Source organism: Hippopotamus amphibius, chromosome 5 (genome assembly GCF_030028045.1).
Source record: "Hippopotamus amphibius kiboko isolate mHipAmp2 chromosome 5, mHipAmp2.hap2, whole genome shotgun sequence".
Classification (NCBI taxonomy): Eukaryota; Metazoa; Chordata; class Mammalia; order Artiodactyla; family Hippopotamidae; genus Hippopotamus; species Hippopotamus amphibius.
In genome coordinates, this window is record NC_080190.1 from 64,589,897 (window position 1) to 64,606,797 (window position 16,901).

Genomic DNA, 16,901 nt, shown 5'->3' on the forward strand with positions numbered 1-16,901 from the left:
TGACTTGCACAGCTTTCATCGTCTAGTAACAAGAAGACACCAGGTTGCCTATGTATAAACTTTATCTTATCCCTGCATATTAAAGGGATGTATTATAGGGATGTTTATCTTTATGACAAAGAAGAGAGTGCTGGGCATACACAAGGAGCTCAATAAATGCTGGTTAGCTTTAAAGGAACTGAGCTCCCTGCCCTCAGAGAGAACCCTTGCAGTACTGGTCCCCAGCCTCCCTCACCGTGATAGCATCTATCTTGAAGAGGGCTTTGGCCTGGGTGCTGGTGTAGGCGTCAAAGCGGTAGGTGATCTGGTTGAGGTTGTCAATGGAGTAGGCCTGGACCCGCACAATCTCGGTGCCCAGTGCCAGGTTCTCCAAGATGGCAGCCTCGTAGGAGGCATTGGAGAATTGCACAGCCTCATCCAGCTCGTTGAGCAGAGTGATGTAGACGCTGCAGAAGCCCTGGTGGAAGGGGGGTGCCTGGTCGGTGGCAGATACGTTCATCAGGTAGCTGGTCTTGGTCTCGTAGTCCAAGTAATCCACGGTGATAATAAGCCCTGTGCTCTCATCAATCTCGAACTTCCCCTCCGCCCCTGACAGGATGCGGTAGTTCACCAGGCCACCATCCCCTGCAGGAGGACACAAGAGGCTGTGCAGTCCCAGGTGGGAGTGGGATGCCTTGTGGCTTTACAAGGGGCCCCAGCACACCCACTGCTGTCCCAGAGGGACAGGGCGAGTGGCCTTGGCTCAACTACCCAGTGTGCACAACCCCCCACCTCTGAGGGTCAGACTGTCCCAAGAGAAACTGCAGAGGATGGGGTCAAGTTCAAGGACGGCAAGGCCCAGCACACACTGTTGACCCTCTCTGGGGCCAGGCCTTGAGGTGAAAGATATGCTAGAGGGGGTTGGTTCTGCTCCTGGAGCTGTAAAATTCAAGCTCAAGCGCCTCTCTTGGGTATTTGGGTAAGGAGAAGGTGGGGAAATCAGGGGTCCCTTGTGGTGGGAACTTTGATTTAGAAAGTGTTAGACAGGGGCAGCATCCTTAGAAGTGGCCAAGCCTTCATTTGGTTCCTTCAGCCAAACGGTTCCAGCGCCAGGGTCACCTTTCTCTGTTCTCCCCACTCCCTCTGCCCCCAGTTCCTGTGCCTTGGAATACACGCTTCAACCAAGAGCTAGAGCTGGAATTCCTTAGCTGCAGCCCACATACTTTCAAGAAAATAGTTACAAAGTCACTCAGGAAATCCCAGAATTCCGTGAAATTATTTGCAAAACTCTGGGCATGCACTCTTTCTGGGAAGGGATCCATAGCTTTCACTAGTTTCTCAAACAGATTCCTGACCCAGAAAAGGTCTTGAACCGTTAGCCCTCAGCAGTGTATGTGACCTGAACTGTATAAACGTGCCATTTAAGGGAGAACAATCACCTGGAAGTTTTCAGGCCTATTTCTCCGTCTACTCCATCCCGTGCTCCAGGTGAGCTGGGGATGCTGACGGGGGCTGGGTTGGGAGCCACCAGAGCAGCTGACATGAAAGAAGGGCAGGAGCTGGGAACCCAGAAGCGCAGGAAGGAGGTCTTCTCTGGCTGTATCCCTGGCCTGGGGCACAAGCCCAGACAGCCAGGCCCCACGAAGAGGGCCACAGTGACCTGGCCACCTTTCTCCTTCATTCTGTGCTGCTCATGGTGACCGCCTCTAGGGCTCGGGGCCTTTGGCGCGGTCCGGGCTGCCTTCAGGAATGACCACTGCCTGGCAGAACACTGCCTCTTGTGAAATGTGTGTATGCCAGGCCCTGGGCTGTGCTGGCTGGAGGACCAGGCCTCAGCCAGCTTTGGATGAGTCCTTCACCCCTCCTGGCCCTGCCTAGCCCCAGCCCAAGGTTAGCAGGGAGCTGCCAGGTCCTGGGATGACAAATCTGGACATATCAAGCTTGTGACCTCTCCTTTCTCTGCCCAGAAACCAGGGCAACTCTCCCCGACTCCCATCCTCCTGGGCCTGGGAATCTGGTGGGGGTGCCACCAAGACTGTCCCAGGAGCCCCTCCCCACCCGGGAGCCACTCGGTGGGGGAGCCCGAGGCACCCCACGGATGACAGGCCCCGCGGGAGAGAGAGGGGTGGGCCGGGGAGGTCACGCTCACTCTGGGGAATGGACGCCCTGGCCTCCCCCTGCCAGCCTCACCAGTGTCCCGGTCCGTGGCTCGGACGACGATGACCGACGTGCCGAGGCCTGCCGTCTCGCGGAGCCCCAGGCGGCTGTACTGCTGCTGCGTAAACACTGGGGTCTCGTCGTTGACGTCTTCCACGTACACTATCACCTGCCGGGCCCAGGCCAGGGATGAGGGGTCAGGGTGCGGTGGGGGCAGGGCAAGCCCAAGGCTGGGCCCACCTGAGCCTGCGTGTGTGCTCCCTGCTCTGCTCTCCTGGGTCAGCTGTGAGCGCCCTACGGAGGACCTGCGGCTGTCCGCTTGGTCACTGTGTGTCGTCCCCTGTCTCCCCCCAGCCTTGCGCAGGACCTGGCATGTGGCAGGTGCTTAAATATCATTCGTTAGAGAACAAACTTTGTCTTGCTCTTGGCTCTGCTACAAATCCTGTGGGAACCTGCGGCTAATTAGTGAAACCTGGGCCATCCAGTTTCTCAGCTATGAAAGGGTAACATCAGCGTAACAATTCAGGCCCTGTGCCATTCCTAGGGTGCTGTATGAAAACAAAACGAGCCAGGGCCTTGCAAAAGTGCTTGAAAAGTTTAAAGGGACACCATTCACATATCAAGATACATCTGGGAGAACAGACATGGAAATGTGAAGTATGGTGGTAGCAGAAGATGTTGGCGCTCAGGCTCCTCGAGGCTCTCAGGCACTTTCTCTGGTGCTCTCATTGCCAACAGCCAGCACCGTGGCTCTCTGTGGGGGACTAAGCCCAACACACCGCACCCCACCCCAGCGCTGGAGCCAGAAGACACCTAGAGAGTCAGGGGTGCCTGGGAATTACGTCCTGCTCTGGCTAAGACAGCCGTTAGCCACTGACGGATGAGCAGCTGAGATGACTCTCTCCAGAGCTCCCTGCGAGACTGAGTCACAGTTTCCTGTATTCCACTTTGCTGGCTGCCTTTCCTAGCTGGTCCCACGCCCCCCAGCTTTTCCTGGGAACACTTCCTGTACTTCCTACTAATCACTTTCACACCAATCCTTGTCTCAGGATTTGCTTCTGCAGACCCCGCCCAAGACAGTGGCTATGTCTGAATTGTGGAATTATGCATAATTTCCATCACTGCTTATTTACATTTTCTAATTTCTCTTGGATGAACACGTACATCTTACACAACAACAAAAGTTTGAAAGATGTTTATGGAGAGAGATATTACGGCTAGAGATCAGCACCCCACCTTCTTTTTCATTGTTCTTTTTTTTTTTTTTTTTTTTTTTTTTTTTTCCGGCACACGGGCTTAGTTGCTCCGCGGCATGTGGGATCTTCCTGGAGCTGGGATCGAACCCGTGACCTCTGCATTGGCAGGCGGACTCTCAACCACTGCGCTACCTAGGAAGCCCCCCCACCTTCTTTTTGTGCACCTCCCTGCCCCCAGCACACACAGGAGCACCAGAGGGTCTGGCCCAGGTATGGCAGGACCAGGGCTGTGTCCAGAAGGGTTAGCGTGGTGGGGAGCGGAGTTATAGCCAGAGAGTCGTGGTGCTCAAGGAGCCACACGGAGGCCCAGGGCTCCTGCCTCTTCGTCCAGATGAGGCAACAGCGGCCCAGAGATGAGGAGGGACTTGCCTGAGCCCTCACAGTCACCAAGAGCTGCAAAGAGAGTAGGGATTCTCCTGGTTCCCAGTCTAGCAACCCTGCCACTCTTTGCTCTATGCTGGGGATGAGCTGGCCCCCAAACAGGAGAGACAGCGTCCTTGCAGCCTAGCAGAGCCAGGACCAGCGGGAACTGTTTAGCAGGAACTGGCCAGCAGGGCAGGCAGGAAGCAAATGGGGCAGGGGCAAAGACGTGCAGCGCGACTTCCACGTGCGGTCATCAGCACCCACGGCGGCGTGAGGCCCCACCCGAGAGCACGCACGTTTGGCTTCTGATCCATCACTGCCGCTCAGATCAGCCCCAGCTTCTCTTCTGGGGTTAGCTGGGAACGGGCGGGACAGAATTGAAGGGGCTTCTGTCAGTGTAAGCAGAAATGGTGCCCTGACCCGTGGCAAGCTGTGAGGTGAACAGGGTGGCAGAGCCAGAGGGAGGAGAAGTTTACGGGGGCTAAGGTTTCTCTACTTCTCTGCTCTTGGGGCCCCTGTAGCCCTGCTAGGTCATCACATTTTCATGTCCAGACACCCGGAACCCATTATGCAAACTAGCATGCCTACTCCAGAGCACAGCTGCTCACAAGCCAGAACCCTCTAAGTCTGGCTCCACCAAGAACTTGGCTGAGGAGATCCTGGGTGGGGTGGGTGGGTATGAGGGGGAATTTGCATGGATGAATTTCAGGAACTCGCCTGCTGTAAACAGAAACTACCCAGCCATCTTTCGAAACTGAGCCTTCCCCTTCCCGAGTCTGCTTGGCCAAATGGCCTTGACTCCAAGAGCTGTGGGGGGAGAACAGGGCTAGCCTGACAGTGCAGTAAACAGGGGAGGGAGGTAGCATGGAGCCTGCGGGGGGTCCTTTGTGAGACTGGCTGCGTGCCACTCCCTTCTTGCTGCTTTCAGCCTTGTTTTTAGCAGCAGAGCCAGGAGGCAAAATGGTGTGCGGTTTGCAAACCTGAGAGACACAGATGTACAGGAAACACCCAGGCCTGCCAAGTTCTTGCTGAGCAGGAGGGCTCAGCGACTGAGCTACTGGGTTCCCTGGGCTCCCGGGCCCACGTTCTGTCCGTGGCTGTGCCTCCAGCGGAGACGAGGCAGGAGACGTGGAGGCGCGTGCACACGCGCGGTCTCTACAAGGACCGTTTCACTCCACACTCCCTGGCCCCTTGTCGGTGCTGTCCTAGCCCCTGAAGCAGGAACAGCAGGATACGGGTGGTCCCTACAAACCAGCTCTGCTGCTGCTGGGAAAATGCGTCCAGGGCAATGCTGGAGTCCCCACACTGTGTTCAGGAAGGTCCCCGGCTTTCCCGGGGCTCGGGAGTATGGGATGTGCTGTAAGGGCCATCAAGTTCTAGCCCTAGGGACCAGGAACCAAACTCCCACCTTAAAAATGACTCTTTGGGGATGAGGCATCAGTGGTTTCTGTGCTCTGGAACCTTCTGTGGGGCAGCATAGTATAGTGGTTAAGAGAACAGACCTGAGCTGACTGCCTAGGTGTGAAGCCTGGCTCTGTGTACCCTTACTGCCATGTGACCCTAAACACATTGGCCAAGCCCTCCTTGCCTCAATCTCCTCATCTATAAATGGGTATAATAACAGTGCCTACCTCATAGGGCTGTTATGAAGCTTAAATGTATTCAAGTACACGAAACACTTAGAAAAGTGCCTGGCACAGAGGAAGGACCATGTGAGGGTTTAATATTCCTCAGGGGTCATGGGGAGAGGAACAAAAGGAGGGTGACTGAGCAGGTGTGGTCCTGGGTGTCCTATCCAGCACGGATTGGCATAGCCTGGCTTTGTTTTGTTTTGTTTGTTTTTTTCTTTTACACAGTACGTGGGGCACTGCATACCATTTTGTTTAACAAGGTGTGCAGCTGCAGTGCTGAGGCAATGACAGGAACAGGTCCTGGAGAGAGGGGCCCACCTGCTCCTGGGAGGGCAGGGGGTGTGCTGTGGTTAGAAAGCTTGAAGTCCAGGGTGCGAGCCCAAGCTCCACTGATATCAGTCACCCTGCGGCCTGAAGCTGGCCCCACCAAGGGCAGGCTCTGACGTGGGTGTACTGATCAGCATGTGAATAAGTAATTCACATGCTGATTTAATATTTTGCAGTGATGCCGGTAAGCATGGCTGTGTGGGGCCGCCCCGGTGCACACTCGGGTAAGTGTTTGACCCTCGGTCACCAGGGCCCTGGAATCATTCCAAGCAGCCCCAAGGTATAAAAACCCAAGGGATCTGACCCCCTCAGTCATCTCCATCTGGGCAGATCTCACCCAGAGGGGCAGCCGTAAGGACCCAGGCTTCCCTTCCCATCTCTTCCTGGGGCAGAGCTGCAGGGGCAACAGCAGAAGACGGGCTAAGGCTGAGTCACGCGCTCCCCAGCACCTCCTTCATGATGGTGACCCGAGGCAGCCTTCTGTTCATTGTTTCCAGCCTGAGGGAAACAGCGGGCTGGAGATGGGGCTGATAAGAGGAGCTGATTCTGTCCCACTCAGTTCTGGGTAAAAGTCCCTGCGTGCTCCCCACCCCAACTTTTCCCATCTTCCTCCTACTCTTCACCTCTAGCGTCTGACTCACTTTCCACCTGGTTAAGTGGAAGGGGCTGTGAGCTGCTGAGTATGCAGAGTGGGTAGGGTGCGGGGTGACTGTGAAGATCATCTCATTCATCTCAGTCGTCCCCTTGTCACAGGGCAGGGGAGCACATCAACCGGCCCAGCCAGCGGAATATCTGGGTGCATGTTTTTGACCATTCAGGAAGATTAAGGTTGATTTGATTTTAGCTGCATAGGGGAGAGGCCTGAGATGAGTGAGGGTGGGCAGAAAAGAATATATCTGATGGGGCAGCTGGGAGTGCTGAATAGAATATTTGAGGGATACTTTCAATGGAAAGAACACTGAACTTGGACTCAGAAGACTTGGGCTCAAGTCCTGGTTCTATCACGAGTGACTTCTCTGTGCCTCAGTCTCCTCACCTGTAAAATGAAGCTGGCAACATCTACAGCTCCAAGATCACGTATGTGAGATTTCCTTGGCCCAAACTAGAGAGCTGTGTGGCGACAGGGGGTTAGTATAATAAGGACACCTCATCCCTTAGGCAGACATCAGTATCACTGACCCCTTTCCACATCTGGAGCAACTGAAGCTCGAGGCAAAATGACACGTCCAAGATCCCAGGCACCCCCACTGTACCTGAGCTCCAGGCGTCATCTGACACCTAAACTAATTGCGGCCCTGCCCCCACAGGGACCCAACTGGTGGCCATCTCTGGTCCACCTGAGGCCTTGGCCCAGTCCTCACATCGATGCTGAACGGGACGCAGGGTTTCACTATGAGTGGCCCCAGGGTGCACCCCACGCCCACCCTGAGCGCCCCTGGCCTCACCCTGACGGAGCTCCGCATGGGGCCCAGGTCGTGGTTGTAGGCCTCCACTATCAGAACATGGGATGAGTTCCGCTCCCGGTCTAGGGGCCGGGGCCCTCGCATTAGGAGCCCATTGCTGATGTGGACCCGGAAGTTGTTGCCATGGTTACCTGTGTGGAGAGAGAGATGATATGCATGGGCTCTGCCCTGGAGTAGGATGCTTGTGGGATCATGGCGGGGTGGAAGGTTGGAAGCCCAGACTCCCAGAATGCAGACCCTGCCCAGAGGTCTTAGGAGCTTGGCTGAAGCTCAAAATGGCAAAGAAGGCTCTGCCTCACACTGCCCTGGCCTAGCAGGACTTGAGGGAGAGGGCAGAAGCACACTCTGTGGCCCCTTTACAGAAGGCCTGGAGGTCCTCTGAGGTCCCCATGCCCAGAGGTGTCAGTAGATTCAGTATTTCAGAGGAATCTGAGGCATTACAAAGAAAGGAACCCAAATCACATTCTCTGTGGGGGGTTTAGAGGGGAAGCGCCCATTCCTTCATCTTGTGGACTCTGATTTTCCTTTGGGATCCACCCACCTCCACGCTCAGGCCGTGTGCTTTACATAGAGGTAATTTCATCCCTCGTTCCAGAAGTGAGCAGATCAGCACACTTTAGTCTCTGGCCATAGTGATTGGGTCAAGCGTGGTCCCATGATTCTAGCTGTCCCAGTGAGACTCATTCTGGGGAACGTGCTGGGGGCTGTCCTCGTGTCCAAGGCCATAGGGATTGGTTCAGGGATGGGTACATGACACACGTTGGGCCAATGATGCTTACTCTCTCGGGAGCTCCCTGCCGGGGGCTGCCCTGGTCCCTAAAGCCCCCTCTGTCAGGGTGATACCCGCTGTGTGACACGTGGAACTTAGGGAGCAGAGCAATCAAATGCATCCTCACTTAAAATACAACCAACTTGGTGCAAATGAATAGAGAGCATCCCTGGTTCCTCCCTTGGAGCTGCCTGCTGAGTGTATAGCACTTGGGGCCTCTTTGGCCCCACCTCCCAGACCCTTGGCAGCCTAGAAAAGCTCTGCTACCCCCAGGCAGGAGGGCCACAACCCCCCCCCACCCCAAGCCATGCTAGGATAGCCCACTCACCGTGAAGGATGCGGTACCACACACGCCCAAACTCGCCCTCATCCGCATCTGTGGCTTTTAGCTGAGGGAGAATGAGACACGTGGTTACTCCTCGAATTCCACCCACAGGCAGAGAAGGTATTTGTGGAGTCCCTCCCCTTCCCTCACGCCACCCCCAGGCTGTCCTGCCCAAACCCACAGTTTCCCATGAGGCTGGGGGTGTGGAAGAGGAGAGGAACACGTCTTGCTCATCCCCCACAATGACACCTGTCTGTTGATGGCCCCATGCTGTCCTGTCAGTGGCGGGGGACCTGTCAGCTCTGTTCCCTGACCCTCCTCCAGGTTCTTGGGGAGCACAGCGGGGGGGGAGACGGTGGGTGACGGCATTGTCGCTCTCTGGGTCCAGGCTTGGCTCGCTCAGCCCAGTCCTCCACGGTTCCCTCCTTGGGCCTTTGGAGGCTCCACGACGCTCCCCTGGGGTAGCTGGATTGCATGACGGCTCCTCGCCCACGCTTCCTCGGTGTGAAGCTATCCTGGTCACACGGGCTCCCAGCCGCATGCCGCCTCCCGGAGGACGGCCCCGTATCCCCACACACGCGATCATCCCCTGTAGCCCCAGCCCACCCCGGCTTGCTGGGCTGTACCTCAGGCTTACGTACTGCCGCCGGTGGGACGTGGGGGTGTGCTGTTCTCACTCTGAGAAGGCCCAGTGCCTAGCCCTTTAGACAAGGAGTCTGGCCTCGAGGCTGTTGGCTAGTCACAGCCGGCCCTGAGGTGTGTCCTGTCAGACTGAGAGCTGAACACCTCCTCTACCTGCTACACACCGGAAAGGAGTAGAGAACACCCCTGCAAAATGATGCAGAGAGAGACCCTAGCCTGCGTGCCTGGGAAGGCTGCCATGGGGCCGTGGTATGTGTGACTTGCTTTGTCATACCTGGGACCCTCCCACTTCTTCTGGATCTGCTCTCTTGTCTCCACCAATCAATTCGACCCTGTGCTGTAAATGTGTCTAAGGATTTTGAAAAATGTGCTGATGGTAGGGAGGAGGGGAAGTCTGTTGGCGTGAAAGGAACAGGGGGCCTGGGTCAGGAAGACCCAGGCACGAATCCTGGCTTTGTCACTTACTGGCTATGTGGCCGTGGATACGTAACCCCACTGAGCCTCAGTAGGTACAATGATAACCAATCTTACAGGGCTGACGGCAAGATTAGAAATAATCTCTGCAAAGCGTCTGTTCTGGTGCCTGGTGCAGAGATAGATGTTGAAGGTTGGACAGTATGAAATAGGCCACCTTTCCCTGAGAGGCCCTCTTGATTTATACTGGAGTTGGGATGGCTGGGTTGCCCCTTGCTGTGGAGTTCTTTCCTCCCGTGAGACGTCTTAAGAGCCAGAAAATGGAGGGACGTAGTGGGGCATTTAACAGTCCGGATCTGGAAGGGATGAGGACAGGGGAGAGGGCCAAGTGGATGCCCTTGGGTGTCTCCATCCATGGTGGTACTTCCCCTGGCAGCCTGCACCACCCTGGGAGTTCTGCCTCCTGCCATCTCAGAAAACTGGAGGCCACAGATGAGGTGTGCAGTCAGCTTGGGAAGAGAAAGTGAAAGAAAATGAGGTTCATTGAAGGGCGAGGTGTAAGATGCAGGAGTCCAGTGGGCGCTCTGGGCACCAGATGCCTGCTGCCCATTTTCCTTTTCCTTTTCAGGGAAAGCACCAAATTCTCCCCCCCCCCCCCCCCCAATTGCTGGGTGACCTTGGCCAGGCCACACCTTTTCAGATCTCAGTTTCATTATCTGGGAGACAGGAGGCTGGATGAGATGACCCTTCAGTCATCTAATGGACTGTGACAATGCGATCCATTTGGGGCTGTGCAGGGGACGCTCCTTTTGTTGTCAAGCGCTAAGGGCAGGAGGGAGGAGCTCAAAAGGCAGGTGGACCCAGGCTCAGGCCCTGGGCGGAGCCACAGCTCCTCCCCTCCCCCAGGCTCAGGCCCTGGGCGGAGCCACAGCTCCTCCCTTCCGGGTGACATCTCTGCCAGCTTGGGGATCGTTGATGGGAAAGCTGCTTAAGACTTAGGCTCCTAAGCAGGCGGCTGGTTGCCAGGGAAGCGCTGGCTTCCGGGAAGAAAGGAGGCTGGAGGAGGGTGTGAGGGGTGTGCGTGTGTGTGTGTCTGTGTGTGTGTGTGTGTGTGTGGCCACCGCCTGGGGGGGTCTCCAAGGGCCGACCCAAACTCCAAGGAGCACAGCCCTGGCTATCTCTCAATCCTCTGCTTTCTGCCCTGTGATCTCTCTGACCTTTGAAAAATGCCTCTCTCCCCAGCTTCTGCAGCCAGACACCCTCAAAGGGAAGGTGGTTTTCTGGGAAGCTGAGGGGAGAGGGGCCTCAGGGCTGCCAGGGCCCATCTCTCTGACTGTTTCCCTCCCGCTGTGTGGCTTGCAGCCCCTCTCCCTGGTAACCTGGAGGCTGGCAGGCACTGAATAGCAACCAGCTGGCTGCCCGCCTCCCCGCTGACCATACCATTCAAAGGTCCACTGGGGGAAGGTGAGAGCCATGGGTACAGAAGCAGGGAAACCCTCCCCCTACATCCTCCCAGTGCCTCCGCCCCTCCAGAGGGTTCCAAGGAGACAGGCTGGAGTGAGGCCGTGGGAAGGCTCAGAAGCTCCCAACTCCTCTGCAAGGCTCCCCTCTCCCTCGTCCCAGCCCAGTTGCCATCCCTACTCTCCTGGCTGTCCCCTCCCCCAAGGCAGGGCCCAGCCTCTTCTAGACAAAGCCAGGTCTAACTGGAGAGTGAGGGGCGAAGGCCACTCTGCCTGGCTGGCTGGCTGGCTGAGGGGCACAGGGCAAGGCAGAGCCTAGGGCAGGTTGGGGTCACAGTGGCGCCCGGTGCTCCTGGGGCCTCTTTTGGACAGCTGAGAAGACGTCTCCGCCCGGCTGGGGACTGCTGAGGGTTGGCTCTGAGGTCAGTGCTGGGGGACTGCAGGAAAGTGGGGCTGCACCCTTCCTGGGCTACTCTGGGGAGGATGTGAGGGTGTGCTCAGACCTGGGGAATCCCTTCGCTTTTGTAGAAAGTGGAAACAAGGCCCAGGCAGGAGCAGTGGTTAGTCCGAGGCCACACAGAAAGACGTGCTGCGGTCAGTCCCCTCTGCTCACAGCAGGCCTAGACTGAGTTTACAGAGATATGTCCAGAGCAAGGCCTGCCGGTGGGCAGGGAGAGGCTTCAGCTGCTCTCAAGATCATTCCTGGACTTGGTCTGATGGAGGCCTCCTTTCCCCAGAACCAGTGATCCCTGCTGACTGCTCAGAGAGGGTATCAAGGGGGCCTGCAGCTGGCTTTGCCAGGAGTCCCAGGGAGGATATGGCTTGATGTTTTCAAGCACTTTGGAATCTCTTACTTAAAAGGAAAAATACTAAAATGCTAATTACAGCCTCACTTATCTTTTTTTAAAGCATTGTCCCAAGGACTGAGGCCTGGACCTGCTATGCCAGCCTGATAGGCTCTCCAGGTCCACATGAAGGCCTTGAAACCACATTAGGACCAGCAGGGTTGAGGCCCGTCCCGCTTCTGACTGCCCTTTTCTTGTTCCCAGCCAATCACTGCTCAGGGTAGGATAGAGGGAGGGGCAGTTTTCTCCCCATGGGACATGGTGGTGGGCACACCCCATCCCTCTTTGCCGCTCAGATTCAAGGAAGGGCCAACCCACGTATGGCCTGGCCAGAGGCCTCTCTAGGCCTGATGCCTGAGAGGCGGAGGCCCTGGGCAGCTAGATGGGCATCAGAGTTTCCATCTGGGAGCCGGAAGGGGTCATGCTCTGGAAATGCTGGAAGGAGTGGTGGTGGGGACTGGGTGGGAGTGGGGTGGGGTGAACGGGATGCCCTCAGTCGCTGGGCACAGGGCAGGCGGCAGGCAGGAGGAGGCTGTGTACAGAGAGCTGGGAGTTAGGTCCCGCGGCTGCTGGTGAGTGCCCGGGGTGGGGCTGGGGGCTCGGCAGGGTGGGGGCGGGGTGGCCCCCCTGCAGTCCCCTCTGCTTGCTGACTTGGACTCTGCAGCCCGCAGGCAGAGCCTCAGCATGACCTAAAGCCCTTCCTCCTGCCTCGTGTTTGGGGCTCGACCCTGACGGAGTTAGACGAAGCTGCACGTTGGGGAAGGCGGTAAATCTGTTACCCCTCAGGCTCGTGAAAGTCTCTGAGGTCAAAGAGAAATAAATTATTTCTTATTAGAAATATAAGAAATATAATTATTTCATATGAGACCCACTTTTGGATTTCCTGCCCTATGTTTATAGAAATCAAAGATCACAAATACTGGCCTGTAAGCTGGATGTGGCCTTCTTATGTATTTTGCTTGGCCTGTTGTAGTATTTTAAATATTTGAAAATTCATTTTGATATTTAAAAAAAACAAGTTTGGCCTTTGCAGTGTCTTCTTTTTTTTTCTCTCTCTCTCTCAACCAGATTTGAATTAGTTGCCAATATTTAAACATTAGGAATGTTTGCCTAAAAAATCCAGATTTCTGGCTTCTCTTGGGAACCTGAAAGAGGGACTACAGTGGCCTGCCTTCTGGCATTCCATCAGCCCTGCAGAGGCCCCTCCACCTCTGCTCTCCAGGTAGACCTGCCCACTTGTCCTGCTGGTCACAGGTTATCTATCAGCTGGGCTTTGTATGCATTTTAATTTGCAACCCGAAGCTCAGCTTGATTTTCCAGCTACAAGGACCACCTGCCATCCTCCCTCTAGTGGGATGATCCGAAATGATAACGGGTGACTATGTTGGGGTTTCCAGCCTCACCTTGTCAGCTCTGTTGCTCTCTGTGGATTCCTTCCCACTTGTTCTTAGAGGTGCTCAGGGAGTCCTGGGAGAGGGTTGGGAGCCAGCAGGCCGGCAAGGCCACCGGTCCAGGGGTCAGGAAATCTGGTTCTGGCCTTAGCTTGGCCACAGCCTCACTGCATGGCCTTGGGCTTCGCCGTCCCTTATTTGGGCCTCAGTTTCCCGACCTGTCGCGGGAGCAGGTTGGACTTCCTCAGGAAGCACCAACAGGAATTCCCCTGGGGCCAGGCAGGTGACAGAGGTGTGCAGGGGCCTGAGGGCGGGGAGTGCAGTGAGCTGGGGGCCTGCACCCTGTCTAAATGGGGCAGCTGCGGCCTAGCCCCAGCCACTGGGTGCCAGGCAGCACCTGGCCCCATGCTGCCAGGGCTGAAATTCTGAAATTTCAAGAGAAGCCAGATGTTCAGATATATATGTGAAATCTCTCTCTCTTTTTGGGTTTGTTTAAAAAAAAAATTCACAATTAATTTAAATTTATAAAAACACTACAAGAACCCAGCAAAACACACTGGTGGGTCTCCAGTGTGTAGCCTTGGCATTAGATAACTGCTAGAGTCCTTGACCGCTGCAGCCACCTATAATTAATGACTCGTTCCTGGTCACAGAGCAAGTTTGTGAGGGAGTTGGACTTAGATCCCAAGTTTTCAGGTCTAAGACTCTATTGTAATTCGTGAGGATTGACTTTACAATGCCGGAAGGTGTTACCCTCCTGCCTCCTCCAAGGCAGGAAGGCAGGGGGTGTAGCAGAAAGAGGACCTGAGGTCAGGTCCAGCTCCATCACTTCCCCACTGTGTGACCTTCGGCCTGTTACCTCTCCCAGCCTCACCCTTCTAACCTGTAAAATGACCATCATGCTACCTGCAGCTAGTCTGGCAGCGCCCAGCACCCATCAAAGTTCCCTCCCCTCTCCAGTGCCGGGTCTAGCTGATCTGCTTCTGTCCCATTCCTGTTGCAGGAGCCATGAGCACAGAGGGCCCCAGCCCCCTTGCCTTCCTCACAGCCCCTGTCACTCCGGGGAGGCCCTCGGAGGCCGTCGACCCCATTCCCGTGCTTATCGCCCTGGCCTGCCTCTTCCTCCTGCTGGCCACCTGTCTGCTGTTCATGACCCTCTGCAAGCCCACTGCATTGGATCTGAGCTGCCGCCAGGCCCGCGAATACATGCCCCACCACCCGGGGAGCCCCAGCGAGCCCCAGCTCCGGCTCTGGAAGCGCCTGGGCTCGCTGCGCTGCTCCCTGCACAGCTTCCGCTGTGGCCGGCCTGCCCCTCGGCGCCCCCTGCCGGGCAGAGAGGACAACCACGACTGTGACTGCACCGAATCTACCGCGATGTAACGGGGGAGTCCCCCTACTCCAGGGTCCATCCGCAGGCCCTCCTGCCTGGGACGGAACCTGGCACCGCAGGCTGCAAGAGGACAGTGGCGCAAACAACCTGTGCTACACGCTCACCCCCAGTGGTTCCCTCTGTGCCCAAGCCTGTGGCCTTTCCCAGAGCTGGCCCCTGGAAGAATACGTTCCTTCCGGCAGACGCTCTGGCTGCTGTCTGCTGAGACTCCTGGACCAATGACTGAGCACCTGCAGCCAACTGGACCCTTGGCCCAAGGCTCCGAATGGTACAGACCTGGGGCCGCCAGGGCCCCTCTCTGACCACCAGGCACCAACCATCTCCAGGAAGCAGCACCCCTGCTTCCCAACAGAAGCCCTGCCTGCCCTCCAGGTGCCAAAGCCCAGCTCAGATTCCACTGCGAGTTGCTGGACAGCCAAAGGTTCCCTCCAGCCAAGTAAAATACACAGCCCCTACTGGGGGCAAGGGAGTGTCCTGCCCTCTGTGCCAACTCAGAGCCCAAGGCAAAGGGGAACCCAGGGACTCCTCTCCTTGGACTTCTTGGGCCTGCCAGCATTCGCCTGTAATCCATGGGAACAGCCAGCACCCTTGAGCGCCTGCTGGGAGGAGGGGCAAGCAGGAGGCTCTCAACACCACCTGGCCAATCACAATCTTGGCTATCACCTTGGTGTGCCCCCCTCCCCCAACGCATCTATGCCAGGATGGATGAGGAAGGGGCTGAGGACGAGTTCAGAAGCTCCTTGCAGAGGCCAGGACTGGTGCTGTGTCAGTGTGCGAGGAGGCACCGCCAGCAGCTGGAGGTGATGCTGTCTGGGCTCTGAGGTCACATCATAGCGGCTCCATGACTCACTCAGGGAAGGAGGCAGCCTTCGTTTGAGTGGGAGGGTCTGGACCTCTCCAGGACAGCTGTGGGACCTCAGGCCTGCACCACACAAGGTGTGCTATCTCTATTTTTGGCAATTGCTTCATTGACTGGCTATTGTCAAAGCAATCCCACCCCAAGGTGGGCTTCTCTGAGTCCCAAACCTTCAACCTCTCCTCACAAGGCTGGGGCTAAACACTGGTTGGGTCCCAAATTTGGAGGGTGGGCAGAGAGGCCTGAACTGCCAGCTCCTGCCCCAGAGAGCCACCTGGCCAGGGCCACCTTGTACTCCACCAGGGACTGCTCTACCCCAACCTGCTATGACTCACAGTGTAGCCAGCCAAGTCTTCTTACAGAGTGAGCTCCAGTTTTGCCACTCCCCAGCTCCAAAACCTTCACTGGCTCCCTACTGCTAGATCAAGCCAGAATGCCTTCATCTGGTGTTTGGTGCCTACTGAGAGCTGACTGTGAACTATCTTTCTAGCCTCATCTTGACCCAAGACTCCAAGCACACTGAAATACCCACCTTTCCCTGGCTACGGCTTATTTGGCACGCCCTCTGTGAAGCCCTCTTTGCTCTCCACTTGAAGCCACCTCCTGCCTGAAACCCAGGGAGGACTGGATCACTTCCTCTTGGCAGTGTGGGTCATCCCTGTCTGTGTCTCCTCCTTCCTATCAGCCTGGGAGCTCCCAGAGAGCGAGATCATGTCCAACCCCTCACTCTGCCTCACCAGCTCTGGGCCCAGTATGGGGCCTCTGTTGACTGAGTGAAGGGTGGCCCAATCTAGTCCTGGGGGTACCCCCTTTTCCCTCGGATACCCCTTACAGAGAAGGTCTCTCTCCAAGCAGGCCCTATTGGACAGGCCCACTGTGCCTTCTTTTTGGGTCTAATGTCGAGTCCATCTTGGCCAGAAACTGACTTTCTGGGCCTTGGAGAAATCACCAGTGCCTGAATTTCTCCCAGCAAAGTGGAGAGAATCAGGGCAGCCTTATGATACTCACAGGGTCTAGGATTTCAGTCTGAGTAGTTTCTACAAATAGAAACCAATTCTTTGGGTTTAGAAAGTGGGGAGGCCTCTTCCCGCAGCGCTTCGCTTCCCCTCCCTTACAGCTTAGTAACCTCTTCCTGGTTTGTCCCCCGCCAGGTCTCCCTGAGATAGCTCAGGCTGAATTCTGCCTGCAGCCGGTCACCCCTGTCTCCCTCCGGCCAGCGTGCTCTGCCCGACACGTGGGGTCGCGGGGCGGGCCGTGAGGCTACTCCCGGCCTGAAGGAGCAAAAGCTGGGGAGGGGGAGGGGGAGGGGGCGGGGGCCTTCAAAGGTCTGCCATACCCCGAGCTGTGTCCCTAGATTGGTCCTGGGAGAACTGTGTGAGCTGGGGGTGGCAGGTGCTCGGTTTTAGGCTAGGGGAGAGGTGGGGCCCCGCAGCTTGGCGGGGTGGGGTGTCTCCAAGCCCCTAGGAGCTAAGGCTCGGAAGGAGAGAACTGTTCTCTGGAACAGCCCCCTGACTCTGGCAACCCCTCGGGCTTCCTGGGCTCTCAGCACCTTGGGGAGTCAGCACCCTGCTGCTGGCTTCCCCCCGCCCCACGCCTAGCCCTAATGCAGGGAGGTGGACACAGTCCCGCCCCC

At 56.6% G+C, this 16,901-nt stretch overlaps 2 protein-coding genes across 2 annotated transcripts in view; one reads left to right on the plus strand and one right to left on the minus strand.

Annotated features, from left to right (window-relative positions):
* LOC130853933 (cadherin-23-like) overlaps positions 1 to 16,901 on the minus strand; it is a 429,317-nt gene that overhangs the window by 55,703 nt on the left and 356,713 nt on the right. The window contains exons 32-35 of the mRNA XM_057736393.1: positions 8,274 to 8,334; positions 7,159 to 7,307; positions 2,170 to 2,305; positions 236 to 624 (exon numbers count right to left, since the gene is read on the minus strand). Coding sequence (XP_057592376.1) covers positions 236 to 624; positions 2,170 to 2,305; positions 7,159 to 7,307; positions 8,274 to 8,334 — 735 coding nt within the window. The remainder of the gene's footprint in view (positions 1 to 235; positions 625 to 2,169; positions 2,306 to 7,158; positions 7,308 to 8,273; positions 8,335 to 16,901) is intronic.
* On the plus strand, positions 14,031 to 14,402 carry C5H10orf105 (chromosome 5 C10orf105 homolog). Its single transcript, XM_057736412.1, has one exon. It carries the CDS (start codon positions 14,031 to 14,033, stop codon positions 14,400 to 14,402), a length of 372 nt encoding a protein of 123 aa, XP_057592395.1.

Coding starts and splice junctions, on each gene's coding strand:
- C5H10orf105 (XM_057736412.1), top strand. CDS start 14,031: ATGAGCACAGAGGGCCCCAGCCCCCTTGCCTTCCTCACAGCCCCTGTC.